Source organism: Sphaerodactylus townsendi, linkage group LG01 (genome assembly GCF_021028975.2).
Source record: "Sphaerodactylus townsendi isolate TG3544 linkage group LG01, MPM_Stown_v2.3, whole genome shotgun sequence".
In the NCBI taxonomy this organism is placed as follows: domain Eukaryota; kingdom Metazoa; phylum Chordata; class Lepidosauria; order Squamata; family Sphaerodactylidae; genus Sphaerodactylus; species Sphaerodactylus townsendi.
In genome coordinates this window covers 41,175,645-41,195,063 of record NC_059425.1, presented here as the reverse complement: position 1 = coordinate 41,195,063, position 19,419 = coordinate 41,175,645, and the positions used below count along the sequence as shown (strand labels likewise).

The 19,419-nt window shown below is 43.8% G+C and overlaps 1 protein-coding gene across 30 annotated transcripts in view; it reads right to left on the bottom strand.

Annotated features, from left to right (window-relative positions):
• Window positions 1-14,485, bottom strand: part of NRXN1 (neurexin 1) — a 1,129,265-nt gene extending 1,114,780 nt beyond the window's left edge. For 29 of the 30 annotated variants that reach the window (XM_048518867.1, XM_048518884.1, XM_048519026.1 and 26 more), the window contains exons 1-3: window positions 14,325-14,485; window positions 9,426-9,514; window positions 6,826-8,401 (exon numbers count right to left, since the gene is read on the bottom strand). In XM_048518867.1, the coding sequence (XP_048374824.1) occupies window positions 6,826-7,564 (739 nt within the window). In that variant the 5' untranslated portion in view covers window positions 7,565-8,401; window positions 9,426-9,514; window positions 14,325-14,485. The remainder of the gene's footprint in view (window positions 1-6,825; window positions 8,402-9,425; window positions 9,515-14,324) is intronic. The other variant, XM_048518874.1, reaches the window with a different exon arrangement.
• Window positions 14,486-19,419: the final 4,934 nt, after the last annotated feature.

Genomic DNA, 19,419 nt, shown 5'->3' with positions numbered 1-19,419 from the left:
ACAACCTAACTGAAAAGGCTTCACTCTGCAACAGCAGATCTTGTGTCCAAATGTTCACAGGCTGGGATTTTGTGTGAAGAACTGAAGACATTCTTACTTAGCTTTCCACCAAAACTTTCTAAATTATTCAAGCTCTTCACACCGTGATTGGTTCTGCCAGTAATCCTCATTAAAAGGTATGGGTTCATAAGGAAGTTAACCAATAGAGAGAACAAACAAAAACCCTTCCTCTTTGTGGTGGCTTTTCATGTTCACCAATTTCTTCAAGTTTCAAGCTTGAATATGATTCTTAATATTTGTTACTGTTAATTTCTACTCCAGACCTATGGATGCTTGAAAGTCACACTGCAGTTGAGCAGCCAAGGATTCCTGGTGACCTAGATGAATGACTGAGACACCCACTGCAGAAAATTTGCCACCTAAACCCCAGGAACTGTGGGGGAGCCACTCCAATTCATGACACTCTTACTGGGGATGGGTTTGTGGCTTCCACAGTGTCATTTGTCCCAACAAAAAAAAGCTGGGAGGCAAAAACAACCCTCAAAAAGCCTTCCTCAGATGGAGCATACAGGGAAGGAGCATCCTCACTGAAAGTAGCCACAGTGGCCCAGGGCAGTACACAGGGCTACCGCTTGTCAATACGGTGTCGTGGTTAAGAGTGGTGGACTTTAATCTGGAGAACTGGGTTTGATTTCCCACCCCTGCACATGAGTGGTGGACTCTAATCTGGTATCTGGGTGACCTTGGGCCTGTCTCAGTTCTCTCAAAACTCCCTCAGCCACACCTACCTCACAAGGTGTCTGTTGTGAGGGGGGGAAGGGAAGGTGGTTGTAAGGTGCCTCGAGACTCCTTTGGGTAGAGAGAAGCAGAGCATAAAAACTAACTCTTCTTCTTCATCTTCTTGTCAAAGAAGTCCCCAATACCATGAAGAGACTGGGCAATGCTAGGACTGGTTTTGGAACCCCTCCACCTCTGACACCAGAGGCAATCACAAGCGGATTCCACATGGGCCAAAAACAGCGGTGTGAAAATGGTGTAAACCCTTTTACACTGTCTTCACACTGCTATTTTTGGCCCATGCAGAATCCGCTACAGTGTACCTAATGGAAAGGCCAGTCCTATTGTAGTTTCAGTTAATCTACGGCCAGCTTTGGCATTAAGGTAATTTGTACCTTTGGCATTCAAGATCACTTGTATCTTATTAGTCATATAGCAAAGGGCTTACCACAATGTTGTTTAGACTACCAATTGCCTTTTATGTTACAAGTTATAATATCTCAAGTGTAGAACTGTTATATGTCAACAGGTGCTGGTGGATAAATAGGATTGCCAACCTCCAGGAGGTAGCTGGAGATCTCCTGGGATTACAATTGATCTCAAGACAATAGGGATCAGTTCACCTGGAGAAAATGGCCACTTTGAGGGTGGACTCTGTGGAATTATTTCCTGTTGAAATCCCTCCTCTTCCCAAATTCCAAATCAGGTTCAAGGTCATGATCTTGTCCTTCAAAGCCCTGAACTGTCTGAGACCCTCATATCTACAGAACCACAACTCTAGCACCACTGAAAGTTCATCTTATGCTCATCTAGTAATAATCTTCTGGAGGTCCCTGGGCCAAAAGAAATCTGACTGGTCTCAATCAGGGTTAAGGCCTTTTTGGCTGTGGATGGTGCCTGCCTGTTGGAACACTGTGCCACCTGAGACCAGGTCCATGAGGGACGTATTACAGTTCTGCAGGGCCTGCAGGGCAGAAATGTTCAGCTAGGCCAGTGGTTGAGGCTGTATGATTATACCATCTGTCTGGCCTCCTCTCTCATTCCCCTCATTCCTCCATTTTATTTCCTGCTTTGTCTTCCCTATTACTTTCCTTCCTATCTTTTTCACCTCTGCATACAGAGGCAGCAAATATTTAAACACAAGTGCTGGGAGACAGCATCAGGGAAGACTTCAGCCTCCATGCCTTGTTTGTTGGAACTTAAGAGAAACTGGATGGCATCTGAGTGAAACAGGATGCTGGACAAGATGAACCACCTGTCTTGACCCAGCAGTGTGTGTCTTATGCTCTTATGATCTCTCATGCCACAAATTGATTAAGGTCACATGATTTTAATTTTAAACTGTGCATATTACAGCCCTTGAAGATAAGCAGACAAAAATGCAGACTTAGCATTTATGATTGTACACTATAAGCCAGTACATCACACATTCTATTCCTGTTGAACAAATAGCTTTAAAAAAGTATATGGAACCAATCCTATACCCTGCTTCACATTAAGATGTTAGTAGATTGCATATTCCTCTGCCACAAAATACTCCGCCTGTGTCTTAGTGCCTTACATAGGCCTGCTCTCCCCATCCGTTTGAAAGTAAAAATATTTTTGTCATAAATGCTCTTGTATTAAAGTATCATTTTAATAATCCCCAAAATAATGGTTTGGACAAACACAGTGCATTAAAATGAATGATAATTCTCATATTAGGTTGGGACTATATTCTAATGTGGAAGCATACAATTTTCTTAACTGCTGCACCACACCTGACTGATCTAACATCCTTATGTGAAACAGTGTATAGATAGGTTGACTCAAAATCCTACTGAGGTCTGTTCGGTGGGAATTACTTCAAGGAAAGCGTTCTTAGGATTGCATTGTATGTGACCATCCTAAGACAAGGTGCCAGTAAAGCATAGTCAAAATGTATTTCTATAAAACAACCAAAACAAATGAATTGCATTAAAAATAAGATATGTTTGCATTTAAAACTGAACTTTATTTAATTTAAAATTGAACTTTATAGAACTTCATAAAACTGAACACAGCAGTGTTTGTTGCTTAGATTCCAGAGTAAAATTTCATACTGTGTGAGAACTCAGTGTGAGAACTCAAATCAATATTTGCCTCTTCTCTATTTTGCTTTTGTGTTAACCTGAATATCATTCTTCAGCCTGGTTAAATCTTGTGATTTAAAGTCAACAGAGATTGTTCTGAGTTTGGAGATAATACTGACCTACCACTCAGGATGGTTGTAAATACCAATATAATGCATGCAGACACTTTAAAAAACTATATAAATAACAGATACTATTATAATTAACTAATAATATAATGAAGAACATGAATGGAGATGGTGCAAACAGATTAGTGGCTGGAAAAAGGGATCAATGTATTGCTACAATAAATCAGAATTTAAAGGAATTTTTTAAAATTCTCCTTGGTGATCTGCAAAATAATAAGTAACATCCAAGGTACAATAAAAAATTATTAACAGTATTTTTACTCATTGGCTATTCAGCTTTATTAAAACACAGACACACACACTAACCAGAAAACACATCACACCAATTGTAAAAAAATCACAAATGTTACCAGCCAGAAAGACTTTTTGTTTAGCCTTTATCCATGAACAACACTTTTAAAAGATGTTTCACTAAATAAACTCTATACTTTTCCACACAAGTCGCTTACATTTCAAACTGTAAAGACTCAGGAGCCCCAGGAAAAAGCATTCTGAGGAGGGGACAAACTTTGTAGAAAACAATGAGATCGAATACACTTTTGAAATGGGGTAACTGCAGTGTGCAGAAAAGGCCTACGATTAACAACTCATCCTTCATGCAAATCAAAAATGTACTATTATTCAAATACCAACTACCTTTATTCTGCCTATTTTCTCAGCCTCAGGTTAAACCCTACTGACAACTTTCAATTCTGCAAAGATTCAGAACTGCTGCAGAAGAAACACCTTCTGAAATTAAACTACTTGGTAGGCAGCAAGAAGCCATGCTCTTAAGCCTAATGAGGACAACAAGTTTCACTTGTCCCCCTACTACTTTATTTTTCCTTCCCCTAATTAGTCACCAGAAATGTAACCTAATCACAGAGTAATTCAAACCTTTGATTAATCAATACAAAGAGTGGCTTGCTGCTGTTATGCAATCTACTTTGTTTGATACAGTTTTCATTAACAAATGGGAAACAAGGTCTCAGAGTACAGCTCTCAGTGACTCATTGGAAGCTTTACCTTTTAGCTGAAAGAAATTTTAAGCAGGGGTAAAATTGGACATTGCAAGCAGAACATTTTCTGCCCTGTGAACAGCTTAAACAGTTTCTTGGAATTGAGATAAAGAACCATTGCCATTATAGTATTTAAAGTCTTATGCTGGGCTTCTAAGGCCATAGTCTTGTGCATACTACTCTGGAAGTAAATGCCTTTGAAATTGGAGGAACTTGCTTAAAAGAAAACACAAAGAAGATTGGGCTGTCCTAACAATAGCTATCTAGCTCAACAGATGGAATAGGGTTGCCAGCTCTGTGTTGGGAAATACCTGGAAATTTGGGGGATGGAACCTAAGGAGGGCAGGGAGTAGAAAGGGGAAAGACTTTAATGGAGTATAATGCCATATAGTTCACCTTCCGTAGCAGCCATTTTCTTCAGGTGAACTGATCTCTTGTTTGAAAATTAGTTCTGCTAGAGAGATCTCCAGCTTGGAGCTTGGAAACCTTAAGGCGAAGATTCTATTAAAAAGTGTTAATGATGCATTTCTGAATGGTTTGTGAGTTTTGTATGCAACTAACAGTAATATGTGGATATAATAGGCAGTGAGTTGCCAATAATCCCACTCAGAAGTCTAATGTAGGGACCCAGCTCTCAACTTCTATATTTCCGCTGGATCTTCCATGCAATTTGCAGGTAGCAGGTCATATTTTGTAAGGTAAGAGGCTGTACGCTCATCAGGTGTGTAGAGGGGATAAGACAAATGCTCACAGCACAGGCCAGAATTAGGGCCAGTGACAAACCTCTCCCTCTTTGGATTCACTCAAGGGCTTTTCTGGCCTTTCTAATTTACAGATGTGAAATCCTCACTTCACTGTCTTTTTGTACTTTATTTGGTTATACTATATGCATGCATGTTTGCAAGAAGTAATTAGTTAGGTTTCATTAAACAGACTGTGGGTTCAGACATTAGGGATATACCCCTAAGCATAAAGTTACAATCTTTACCAAAAAAATCCTATTATTTAGCATTTATTTACTTAGTTGTACCCTGCCTGTTCCCTTGACTATTGAAAACATTGAGGCTTACTTCTGCATAAATAGCGACAGGATTGTAATTTTAACTTATGCAATTTGTGCTGTGGTAGAAACTAGGTTAGTATACCCATCAACTACCATAATAAATTAGAGCAAGATTCACTTCACTGGAACTGGAGAACCTAAACCCATTTTCATAATCATTTAAGATCAAATACTGCACTGAAACAAAGCATGAGCACCATAGAAGAGGTATTCCCTCAGGAGCTAGTGAAGATGCAAGCTTATTCTCTTATGTAGTATACTTTCAACAGCATTTGCAAAAATATAAAAAAGGAGTGATAAAAAGTGGTAGAAAGATGAGCGATAAAGAGCAGATAAATTAAATAGGATGTTGGATGACTGAAAATCGAAGTACTGGACAGTGAAGACAGGAAGTTTACATAATAAAAAGCACACCTACAAATGATGGCTCTTTCTACAGCCAGTGAAATTTGATTAAAAGTGATAAAAATAAATCACTCAGCTATTACTGATATGCAGCCACTCATGAACATCTCCATCTGGTTATATCAGATCCATTTTAAAGCTGGAAACATTTCCGATACTCTCTTGGTAAGAAGGTTATTTCCTTTCCTCTGTATTTGTCTGAGTGCGTATGTGTATTCTGTTCTCTCATAAATGGTCATTTTTAGCAGCTTTTGATTCTCATTTCATTTTCAAGAAAAAGGTAGCAAAAATATTTGCTGGCTGTTTGAAAAAGCAGTTGCAAAAACTTAGAAACATGAACACCATTTTTTCCTAACACCCGAAATAAATAAATTCATTCATACAACAAAAAAGTAAGCAGCAATAACTAGATTTTAAAAAAAATAGCCAGGAAAACAAGATAATCCACTTTTATGTCTTGTTGCTTTTTCTCTGATTCCAGACACAATTGAAAACATACCTGCGAATATTATTTTAAAGTTGCACATAGCCTTGATGCGGGCCTGATGGCAATTTTCTAATTTCATTATAAAATATTTTTCATTCTGCTATGAAATTATAAATACACTATGTTGCAATTCCTTTGCCCATTAAAGAACTACACAAATAATTAATATGAGTGAAAACAATCTGGTGATATTAATAAATATCTCATCTCAGTAAGAATCAAATCCAATTCTCCATTACCCTCATATTAAGAGTAGATCCAAATAAATCTTTCCTCCCACTCCTCCAGACAATAATCAGACTTGTAGCAGCCAAATTCGCCATCATGTTAAACCAAAACACTTCACTTCAAAATCATCCACTTCCAACTCAGACTGCATGAGATTCCACCCTAGTAATTTGGCTGATTTGAGCTGTGGGACAAATTTTCAAGACATTTCCTCCAATGAAACTCTCAAGAATCATTCCATGCTCACCGTTCCTTGAGGGAAGAAAAATCAGCTTGGTTTTTCATCCTATTACTTACATTATTTACTGCAATATAAAATATTGTTCATCAAAAGGCTAACTGTCTCCAGGGCCCACATCCTTCCAGTCCCCAACATTGTTTTCTGTTTTCCTACTACCATCTTTGCTTGGTCTTCAAAATTTTAAAACATGGTTCCATTAATGCTGAAAGGGATGGAGGAAGAAGGGCTGAAATCTTTAACAGGAGGTCCAAGGATGAGATGTATGAAGGGAAAGTACAGCTGCAAAATTTACTGGTACAGAGAAAATGCCATGCAGTCTCCATCTCTAGACCTTCCCTTTCACTGAGGGAGAGAGGCTGCTGGGGTAAGGGTAAAGTGGGTTCTTACCTTCGCTGCAGTCCTTCCCACGAAAGCCCGTTTGGGAGCAATCACAGACAGCCTGGTCGTTGAGCACAGAACAGACGCCGCCATTGAGACAAACGTCATCCCTGGCACACAAGTGACTCTGTTCGTCATCTAGCCGCACTTCTTGACTCTCCACAGGTGAGGACTGTGTATAGTTGACCCTTACATCTGTTATCCATCCTTTGAAGGGCTCTCGATCCTTCACTGAAGAGAGTGTTACTTTTAGAGTGGACAAGCGTAGCTCAGGCGGCAGGCCTCCTAGAAAGAGGCCACTAAAGACTGTCATGTCCCGCCGCTTGGATTTCACTTCCACCCACTTAGCCTCAGCCTGGTCAATTAAAAGCGTCGTGTTTTTAAAATTGCGGCGGATGACCACTGTGTGCCATAGGTTGTCATTGACAGCCATGTCAGAGAGCAAGGTGGCAGGTTCAGCGCAGAAGATAGAGAAGCTGAGCTGCAAGCGCCCACCTTGGGTCAAGATCAGCTCCAAAAAGTCACAGAAACCTTCGTCATCAAAATAAAGGACTAGGCCACTGGAGCTGCGGGTCTTCATGTTGAAGCTCATCTCACTCTCACAGCAAGCATTCCACTTAGGGAAGCGAGTCCACTGGCCTTCCGCTCCTGGAAATTCGAGGCCACTACCAAGCTCAGCCCAGCATCCCAGGAGCAGTGCCATCCAGAGCAGGAGACACCCTCCTCGCCTGAGGAGCACAGGCCCCATTCTTCGTGGGGTGGGGTGGGGGAAAGGGGAAGGAGGAGGGGGGAGTGGTGGTGGGGGGGTTGGAGCAGACAGGGTAAAATCTTTTGAGTCACCACTCACACTATATGGTTAACTCTTGTTTTCCTAGTGCACTGCGGAGGAATGTTGTAACCACCACCACCACCCCACTGGGAAAGGCTCACGTGGGGTATACCCAAGATACAAAAAGATAGAAAGGAAGAAAGAAAGATTACGGTCCAAACACCAGCAAGTAAACAGCCTTGCTGATGCTGCAAAAGGTCTTCAAAAAATAGAAGGCACCAGTAAATTTGCTTCAGTCATCTGTTTGGCTTCTAAGAAATGAGTGAGTCAGCAGAAACGTTACCATTAAAATCCCATGGCACCAATATGGAAAGGAGATGGGGGTGGGGTGGGAAATACACAAATGCAGGAAGGCCAGCAAACCACCTAGGCAATTTCCAAGTGGATCCACAAACACAGTAAAATTTGTTCAATATCCCAGTATATCTGGAATCACTATCCCAGTGCATGTAGAACTCCTGTTACCCATCAGCTGTATTCTCCCAGGGGCCTCCTTCAGCTTTCAAAGGAAGCAATCCTCTCTTCCCATGTCTGATCCTCTCATCAGATCATGGACTGCCTGACATGCAACAGACCAGAAGATTCTTTGCCTCTTTCCCAGCGGAGCTGATATCCAGAAGCTGTCAAACGACTCGGAATCTATTCGCTGCGCAAAGCCTCACAGCTCCTCTTTTCTTGCACAAGGCCCCAAATTAAGATGATCCCAAGGTTCGATTTAGGAGATTTGGTGCTGAATGCTTTTTAAAACAATGCCATCTGCAACGATTTTAAAAACAAAACAAAATTACATTCTCAACCTTGTAGACTGATTCACAGGTAAATAACAAGAGGCTGTAAAAGGGAGCAAGGGTAACAGCAGCGGCTATAAATATAACCAGAGGCAATGCAGGTTCCCCAGCTGCCACAGAACTAAACCTACATGCTTAATGCCCTCTGCTGAAAACAAGCCTTTTATGACAAAGCTAATATTAGTTAAAACAGCAGGTCAGTGTTTTTGACTTTCCAATATGTTTGTTTGTAACAGTCGCTTGGGTTCCAAATTCAGTGAAAATGTCTTTCTTTAAAATAGAACTTGTCCTCACTCAAAGGGGACATTTTAAAAAGGTGTTACATGTTTACAGCCCTTGGGGTATCCTCAAACTAAATTCATGGTGGACATAAACCTCCATGTACTGCATCATTCTGGAATATTACTGCATGCTATGTACCTGATTTTTTTCCAGTATACATATTTTTTTCCTAATTGTAAAGTAGATGCAAGGAGCAAGCACAGCAGCAAGCACACAATGGATTCCCACAGCATAATGACTCTTATGTTTTTTCTGACCAGAGAATTTAGGGCTGCCAGTTCCAGACTGGGGAATTCCTGGAGGTTTGGGCATGGAGGCTGGGCAGGGTGGGTAAGGGAGGGACCTCGGCAGCACATTACACCTTAGAGACCACTCTCCAAAGCTGTTATTTTCTCCCGAGTGACTGATTTCTATCGTCTGGGAATCAATTGTAATTCTGGTAGATCTCCAAGTGCCAACTGAATGTTGGCAACCCTACCAGAGTTGCATGCATGTGCATAAACATGCTTTTTCACCTTTAGCAGTTGATGTCTTACAAATTATGGGTAAACTAGCCTCATATATTGTAAAAAATGTAGGATAAGGATCTTTATTTTTGCACCCCAGTTATATATTAATGGTTCTCTCTGTGTCGTCAAAAAAAAACAACCCACCCCCATCCCCTTAGGCTAAGGAACATCCCTTCTTCCCTTCCACCTCAGTTGTCGTACCTTTATCTTAATGAATGATGCCTATTGACGAACTCCTTTCCAGTCACTGAAGGGATCCACCCGTGACCATTACCCCACTTCAGCTCCAGCTGTCAGCCAGCAGAATTCAAGAACAAGAAACAGCAAATCAAAAGCCGCCTCAAGGAAACAGCAATAGGATTGCTTAACATTCCCGAGACGGTGCTCAGACGATCGACTGTCATATTTTCGATACGCCTCCAGCATCTCAACTACCCCCTGCCGCCTGTAATTTGCACTGTATTGCACACCTAGAAGGGGCAAAACTAACAAAACACCTTAATGTCGTGTATCGGTTGGTGCAATATCAGTCCCTTGCCATTGTGGTGCGGGTTAACATTTTGGGAAACCCTGAGAGGAAGGGACGGCGCGCTGGTTTCATAAATGCTTTGTAATCTCTCGACAAGGCGCTCGATCCATTTTAATGTCTCGTAACTTTCTAGATGGAGGGGGCGCGAGCCCGCATTTGCAATGTCTCCGTGCAATTTTCGCATTATTCCATTTCGCTTCGTGCATTGCAATACCGAACAGGTCCCAGGGAACAGACGAGGGGAGACGGCTGGCGGCGGTGCCAGCACTGTGGGCTCTTTAAGGGGGCTGGTGCATTCGAAATGGGTTTGCAGTCCCTGAGTAAGGGAATGGGGGACGATGAACAGCGGCTGGACGATTGAGGGGACGTGCCGGGTACCAAATGGAGCGCTTGGGGTGGCTGGGTTTGGACCCGGGGTTTTAAAACACCACAGGCGTTACCGGAAAAAACAATGGACTGCTTTTTTCCGAAAGAGATGCTTCGCTTTGGTGTGGGGATGGATGCGTGAGGGGCCGAGAAGGTGGCGGAGGAAAGTGCCTAATGCAGCCATCTGTATGCATTTGAAGGTTACAATCCATTTAGGAACCCGAGGAAGATTGCTGGAAATTTCCGTCCAGATAAAGGCACTGCTGTTATTGGGCGGGGGGACGGGGAAACACACTCTTTTCCCGCAGTTCTAAACACACTCTGCCTCTGTTAGCCAAGCGGCCACTGTCAACAGCCAGGGCGGCGGAACCGAAAAGCCCCCCTTCATCTCCTCAGCCAGCCAACCCCGAAGGGACTTCCGCAAAACACGCCGCAAGCTCCCCACCCATCTGGCCAGAGCAGCCGGAGGGGAGCCGGCCCCCTGCCAGTCCGCCTCAGCCAGCCCCGAAGCCGGCAGGTGTCTCGCGGGTGCCCGGGCGCAAAGGAGGCGGCAAATTTATTGCCCCGCATTGAGCCGGCGAGGAGGCCACAAGCTGCTCCGCCTTACGAGGCTCCTCCTCCCGGGCAGGTCCCTGAAAACTCCCCGCCGGCCCTTTTCTCCTGGGAGCGCCGCCGCCCGAGCTTGCCCATTTCCCTCACCCCAGCTCCCAAAACAGAAGGGAGGCGGCCGGGAGGAAAGGAAAAAGGCCAAAGACAGAGAAACTGGCGGAAAGCATGTCTTGGCTGTATGGAAGAGAGATAGGAAAGGGTTACTGAGTTCTAGTACTGGATCAGGCCACTAACTCGGGAGGGGCTGCTCTAACTGGAAAGAACTGGGCAAGGTTTTACGGCAGGGATTTCCCTACTCCTGCCCTCCTTTATCTGGAGATGTCCGGAACTGATCCTGCAATCTTGTGCATTCAAGACGTGTTCCTTCTCTGAGTCACAGCCCTTCTTCCAAAATAGCGGGGTTTTATGTGAACTTAATGAGCGGCACCAAACACTGAGTCAGAGCACGGGTTTATTTCGCCCTGCACTTGTCTCCTCCGTCTGCCAGAATCTCCCCCCCCCCCCGCCCCCCGTTTCAGAGAGATCTTCCAGTCCTTCACACTGGAAATGCATTGGGCTGAACTGGTATCTTCTCCATACAAACAAGGGCTTCCATTGAACTGTGGGTGTGTTGCTTGGGCAAATGCTAAAGAGAGGGAACTGTGCAAAAAATGGTGATTTAATTCTATATGAGATACAATTTCAGGGGGAAAGTTATTTATGTCTGAATATTGAATAATGGGGTGGGGGGTGCTGGTGAGTATGTATATTACTTAAGACTGATTTCTGGTTTGTGTGTTTAGCTGTGTGGGGTGAGAGAGAATTACAGGAAGGGATTAATTTGCATGCCTGTGCATGAGACAGGGAAAACGGCAAGAAAGGGTTGAATGTATCTGCATTTTGTGTCAGTAGTGCAAAGGATGTGCAAAGGGACCGTTAATTTTGTGTGATAAGAAAATTACATGAAGGGCTTTAGCTCTCTTAAGTATCCATCCATCTATGCAATACTGTGAGATATGGTAAGATATTGCCTGCATGGAGAGAGACGTGTGTCTGCGTTGACTGACACACAGTGGGAGCAAGTGTTATGTGAAGCATGTCAAAGGTGTTCAGATGAAGGTTTGATGCCTTTTAAAAAAAATGGGTGTCAGTGGACATCATCATCATGATGGTACCCAGACAGGTGTCATTATGACACGTGACTGGGAAAGATGACATTTGTGGGCACTGCTACTCAGATGAGTGGAGTGGGGGGCGGTAAGTATTATAGGAAAGAATGTGGACAGTGTGTTGATTATTATCTGGGCGAATTGTGACATCAGTAACATAAGTGTTGCAAAGATCATGTACAATGTTAGGGTATAAGGGTGTAATGTAGATACTGGCAAGAGAAGGCTGAAGGACTGGAGGGGTCACTGTGTCCAAGACTGAATTTTCTCCAGGCAAATGCTAAAGTTGAGAATGCATGACATATGGAGAAGGGGTGTGTGTCTGCTTCTGTGTGTGCAGGTCTTAGGAGGAAAATTTACTGAAGGAATATAATGCACATCTGTAGGTATGAAAGTTAAAAGTGACAAGAAATCTTTGTCTGAAGGCAGTGACTACATATGAGGACAAGAGCTGGTTGAGGCCACTGTGAGAAGCAGACTGTACAGTATGAATGTGTTCACATGAGAAAGGAGATGAAGTGTTCCTGAGGCCTTGACAGTATGTGAGAGAAAGTTCCTGGAGTCACAGCCATCCAGTTTGTCACTTTAGTGGGAGTTTCTACTGCTCTGTATCTATCTGTAGTAACCATACTGGGAATAGATGGGGGAGGGGTCCAAAAGAAGCAGGGAAATGGGATACTACTGATAAGTTAATAAGTATTCACTGATTGGTTTAAATGTATGGTTACGGTTAAATGCTATAATAAGCGACTCTCCTGTAGTCTATGTATGATTTTGCAGTAATTCTTGTACAAAATGAGCTATGGGGACATTTTAAGGGGGAAAATATAGTGTGTGTGCCTTAAAGGATGAGTTCTGAAACTGAGGTCAGACTAATTGGACATATGGTAATGGTAGACTTGGGTGTTCTGGGAGGGAAGGTGAATGGGAAGCTCAGACTAGGCACGGGCATGCATATGTGAAGCAGGAGTGAATGACAGCCCCTGCAAGTGTCAGCTGAGAGAGCCACTGAGCTAAGGGGATCCTTCTTAGATAAAATTGATGAACAACCCCTTTCTGGCTCTCTCTGTGCTGTCACCCTTCTCATGCATATATACATGCCACAAAAACAGAATATATCCATTTGCTTATTTATTATGGCTGATACCATGATAAACAGCATCAACAGTCTAGTCATTTGCAAAACAAGAGGAGCCAATACAATATAGAAAAGGTGGGATTGCTGATTTGAAATGCATGCTTTAAATTAAACCTTTTGTTCTTTTTCTTTAATTCATAAGATGAGGACCCAGCATTCTACAGCTTGTCAATAAATGCAACATCCTTCTGTAAAAGTGTAATTTGATTAAAATCATGCCTTGGTCACAGGTGCCCTGACTGAGCTATTAAATTGGGGTGTGGGAGAGAAGAGATTGAAGGAAAGAGTAGAATATAACAAGAGACCAGTGAGACAATAAATTCTTAATAAACAGCAGGTCATTTTGGCATATACAGTCTCGGCAGCATCCTGCTGTTATAAGCGTTCATAGGATTTTCTCCAGGTGCAGGGGGGAAACTGGAGAACACCTGGGAATTACAGGCTGGAATAAAAAGAGATTGGGGGGAAGCCCCAGGTTTTTTTCCAGCTAAAGAGAGAAATGCATATTTCAAATGCAGACTTAGCAGCATCAATCAGCTTTTCCTTTGGTACTTAGTTCCAGTCTTCCTTATTTTTGTATTTCTACATAATTATTTTCTAGAATCAGATCATTTTCTTGACTAATAAAAGTCAATGGGTGGGGTGGGGGTTGTTCCTTTACCTAGGCAGGGTGCAGTTACAATTCAATTTAAATTTCTATATGATATCCTTTTCCAAAATGAGGCATCAGCAGGGACCACAGCAGTTTCTGCTAACACATTAGACAGGCAGCTGAGAGCAGGAGAAAACAGGGGAGAATCTCTCTCTCTCTCTCTCTCTCTCTCTCTCTCTCTCTCATGCATCCCAATTAAAACATCCCAAAACATCATATCACCCTCTGCTGAAATCTTCTTGTACCATTTCTAGACCACCCTTTAAAAAATGCTTATTTCCATTTGCTACTCTAATGTCACATATTTTAGTAAAAGGAGGGGGAGAGAGGGAGTAGAATGCAATGAGATCGATTTTTCCCCCTTTCCATCTCTAGAACGCCAGGCAAGATCTTTTCTTCTCCCCCAATCACTAATAAATCACCACAGACAGCCCTTAACTTACTAACCACAGCACCACCATCTCCTCCTCTCCTTTGCAATCTACCTTATTCCAAGAACCACACGCCAAACCAGCCAGCCCCCACCCCCCACCTTTCCCATCCTTGACAGACCCAAGCCCTGCTAAACGGGTATTTTCCTTCTCCAGCCTCCCATCTCTCTCCGCCCTCCCCTCCCCAATACCTGTCCCCTCCCCAATCCGGTCTTCTAGCTATTTACCTGCACAGATTTTTTTTCCTTTTCGCATGTAACAACAGCTCTCGAGGCATGTGTTGGTCAAAGGAGAATTTCCCTTACGTTCTTTCAATAAGGCAATAAAAAACCCTGCCGTCCGTTGCCTTTTCAGCAGCGTCAGGCTCTGGCTTCTATCTATCTCCAAGAGTAAGGGAGGAGAGCAGAAAGAAAGGAGGGCTAGCAGAGACCCACGTGATGCCTGGATGCTGTCTGTCTGCAAGAGGAGGGAGGAGCTGTCCTCTTCTCTGCAGCATCGTGGACAGCAACCTCTCCCTAAACAGTCTCCATCTCTCCATCACATCTTTCTTGAGCACAGAGAGAGAGAGCTCAGCATCAGCTGAGGAAAAGGGTAGGGAGATGCAGGGTAAATTCTTCCTCCTTTTCGCAGCACATTTGAATCCTTCTTCAAAGCCAGTGACTGGATTCTGCTAACACTCCCTCCCGCGCTCCATACCTATCTTTCTCCTCTCTTTTCCAGGAATGTGCGAGGGCTGCAGGTATTCAAGAAAATGGAATCCCTGGACTTTTCTTCGCTCTGGGAAGCACACAACTGAATAACCACCCCCGGACCCCGGAATAGCTCCTCCTCTCCAAAAGAGGCATTGACGTACACAAACACACCTTCCACATTTAAGCACATACACACATGTTTCTGTAGTGCGTAGATGTGGGCAGAGGCAAAACTTTTTTAAAAATAGTGAGAACTGCAAGAGGTCTTTTCCAGGACTGATGAGTGTACCAGCACAGGGGGAGATCCAACTTCAATTAGCATTTTCAAGTTTTGTACAGCTGAGTAAATTCAAATTACAAAGTTGAGGGAAGTGTTTTCCCTAGGAGATGTGGCAACCCACTGCTGTATGAATAAAGTGTAAGGAGGCCCTGCAGGATCACACCTATCTAGCCTAGCTTTCTGCTTCCAATCTCACAAGCTAGACAGCTCTCCTGTTGCCTGTGCATCCAGCTAAAAGCAAGGAATGCATGTCTAGTTTTTACAAGCCTTCCAATGGCTGGGATAGGAGTAATCTTTGCTCCCTTGTGTAAATGATCCAGTTCTGGGGCAGGGTTGACCCAAAATGACCTATAGAAGAAGAGAAGAGCTTGGATTTATACCCTTCTTTTCTCAGCCGTAAAGAGTCTCAGAACAGCTTGCAAACTCTTTCCCTTCCTCTCCCCACAACAGACATCTTGTGAGGCAGGTGAGGCTGAAAGAGTTCTGAGAGGTCATCCAGCAAGCTTCATGTGTAGGAGTGGGGAAACAAATCCCATTCACCAGATAAGTGTCCACCACTCATGTGGAGGAGTGGGGAATCAAACTCAGTTCTCCAGATTAGAGTCTGCCACTCTTAACTACACCACTCTGGCTCTTTTCTAGTTCTGTACTTCTCAGATGTTTCAACAGGAGAGATGTCAGAGGGTATTCTTCAAAACAATTGTAAACTCAGATATAAGGGTCAAGCAATCTTCCCATGCCAGGTGTGGGTGTTTGGGGGGAGGGGGTTAAGCACCAGTTGCCCCTACCCCCAGTGTAAGACTAGGATCTTATTTGTTTTCAATTTTCATATTAATGTCTGCCAGCACCAAAGATGGAGAATGGTCTAGGAACTAATGCAGACTTACTCTGGCTCAGTAGTCAGCTTCACTCTTGGATCCACATTCCACTCTGGTGGGTTATCTCCAGCATTTTTCTACTTAATCTCAACTAAAAAGACTGCAGTTCAGAAAGCTAGAATTTTTCAAAATTAACTTAAATTCAGGAACACGTACAACATTTTAAAGACTGCAGTCCAATTTTCTCAAACCAATATTTGTAGCAAAACTGCAGCTTCCTTGCCAGATTTCAAAAGGAGACAGTGGAATTCAACACTGTTTTGAAAATGTATTTTCAGACAAGAAATTCCAGTTCAAGATCTGGGCTTGCAAGTATCATCAGATTGCATTTGATGATTTGCACTTTTTCCCTCCTGCAAGCATTCAAAGTCAAATTCAGCACTTGTGAAGTTAAGAAAGTGCATTTTTTGCAGGAAGGCATTTTGGTGCCACATGCAAGGTCATACTGACTAATTGCCTGAGCAACCACAGAGGCTCCATGGTGGTTCTTGATCAGACTGTCCTTCATATTCTCTCCCCACCCCTTCCAGTGCTATAGCCCTGTGGTTAGTGTCTCAACACAAGTGCTGTCCTTGTCCATGCCTTTCCTGAGCTAGACCATCCTTGGACTGATCTTTTGTTCTTTTTGTTCTTTTTTTGCCTCAGTTGTACTTTTAGCCTACGGCTACGTCTCTTCCTTTGTTTCTAACCTTTAAATTGCAGCCAGCTTCCTACCACAGCTATAAAATGGGATTTGTTTGCTCCCGTAGTCTGTACAATAAAACATGCTTATCAAGGACAATACCTCATGCAGTTCTTTTATATGCATTCATATGACCATTGAACTTAGCATCCATTAATATGCTTTCAATCTTCCAAATGACTCTCATGATGAAGATTTCTCTCAAATCTGTCAGTCCTGCCTGCTAGACCGCTCTGCCTTGTGCCACCAGAAGAACTGAGAGCAGCACCTGGTGAGCTGGAGTCTGCAGCTAGAGGGATTGGCACTTCAGTGGAAACACCTGTGAGGGGTGGGGACTGGCAGCAAAGGGTGGCAGCATAAGGGCACTGCCACTTTGGGGACTGTTTGTGGAGGGTATCCTTTCTTGTCATTGTTAACAGAGGGATGTGATAGAGACTGTGTGCTGCAAGTGGAGCAGGCTGGGGGGGGGGGAGGTATGAGTGAGCTGCTCCAGGACTTAAATAATAGATTTTAAACAATAGGTTTTAAATCATCAGAGTAGCTTCCTTGCAAGTATCATCCTTGCAAGTAGGGACATGTGTAATACTGGTTTGAGATATGTGTATTGTTTCCCACGTGGAGGCCAGGATGGGATCTGGGATTCCAGTGATAATAGGGTGAGGTAGATATAGCAGTAGGGGCAGGCCATATTAGAGACAGACAGTGAGATGTGTTAATGCTCACTCTTTGTCTGACCTGCACCTTATCTCGCAGCATGTGAGTGGCAGAACGGGACTTAATAACCTTATCCATTGCTGGTGTTGATAAATGCCAGGTCCATCAATAATAAAACTGTTGTTCTCTAAGATTTTCTCAAGGAACAGCAGATGGACCTGGCATATGTCATGAAGACCTAGATGAGGGAAAGGGATACTGTGGCTCTCAATGAACTCACCCCTCTCCCCCAGGCTTCGTGGTGATCCACCAACCCTGGACACAGGGCTGGGGGGTGGCATGGTCATCCAGGATTCCATCTCCTTTCAAGTGAACCCTGTCCCTCCATTAAGACTCATAGGAGAGACTGGCTGTCTTATTGGTGTACTGGTAGCCTAGCGCATTGACTGACAGCCTGCTGTGGCTCCTGGAGGTTGTGTTTGAGCACTGAGGTTTGCCAAACTTATTGTGTTGGAGGACTTCAATGTCCATGTCCTGGACCTCATCTTCAGTGGCCGCAAATCTAGTGTCATCCATGGCAATGCTAGGTCTATCCCTTATGAACATCGAGGGTCTCACTCATCAAGGAGGCCACACTCTGAATTTGATATTTGGGGCAGGTATGGATGTGGTCCTATCCTCTATAGATAGAGTGCCATGGTCCAACCACTTCGCTATTAAGGTCTGGATTGAAATCACTATGCCTTCCTACATAGGCAATGAGCATATTTGGGCCCACCCGCAGAGACTTATGGACCCCATTGGGTTCCAGAACATCCTAATGGAGTCACCACCTGCCAGCGACTCTCTCGAAGAGTTGATAGGGAGCTGGAAAACCAAACTCTCTGAAGCAATCAAGATTGTTGCACCACGGAGTCCTCTCCATTTCCAGTCCAAATCAGCCCCTTGGAATACTGAGGAGGATTAAACAGGAACTGAGACAACTGGAGTTGACTGTGGCAGCATACTTGTGACGAGGGATCGAGATGCTCATTTAGGATGCTTATGAAAGCCTAAAAGAGGGCCATAAAGGAGGCAAAAAGAATTTTTTTTCTACCATTGCCGCTGTGAGCTCACACCCGGCACAATTGTTCAGGATAATTTGAACACTTATGACCTTGAATACAGGTCCCAAATTTCAGGGATTGCCATTTAGCTGTGAGGCTTTTATGAGCTTTTTCGCAGATAAAATCTTGTCTCTCTTCCTGCCACATTTAATATAGTAAATGGACTCAAGGTCCCTTGTCCATCTTCTGGTTCTTGTTTATACCAATTCAGACTGCTTGACCACAGTGATGTTGGCATGATTCTGGCTGCTACTCAATCTACTATCTGTCCCAGGGACGTAGGTATAGATTTTTTATGGGGGGGTTCAGGGGTGGGGCCACACCCCCACCCACCCCTAGGACATGGCCATGCCTCCCACACCCCGCCCCTGGCCTAGCGTTTATAAAAGCAGCTCTCCGAGGTCAGGGATGGCAGACTCCCCTGCCATGCCCTCCCCTGCTCCTCCCCTCTGGGCAGAGACATAGAGGGAAAAGGGAGCCTGGTGCAAAATCTGAGTTTTGCGCCCCCTGCCCCCCTGGGCAGCCGCTGTGATGCTGGAATCCACCACCAAACAGCATCACTTTTAATGGTGTTTAAACTAGAGAGCCCAAATTCTCCTTTTAAACCCACCTTAAAGGGAGAATCTGGGGTCCCTAGTTAAACAACATTGTAAGTGATGCTGTTTTGGGGTGGATTATCCCCCACCCTGAAACAGCATCACTTTCAATGTGGCGTAGTGGTTAAGAGCAGGTGCATTCTAATCTGGAGGAACCGGGTTTGATTCCCTGCTCTGCCACTTGAGCTGCAGAGGCTTATCTGGGGAATTCAGATTAGCCTGGGCACTCCCACACATGCCAGTTGGGTGACCTTGGGCTAGTCACAGTTTTTCGGAGCTCTCTCAGCCCCACCTACCTCACAGGGTGTTTGTTGTGAGGGAGCAAGGGCAAGGAGATTGTAAGCCCCTTTGAGTCTCCTACAGGAGAGAAAGGGGGATATAAATCCAAACTCTTTTTTTCTTCTAAACTGAGGACCTCAGATTCTCCCTTTAAA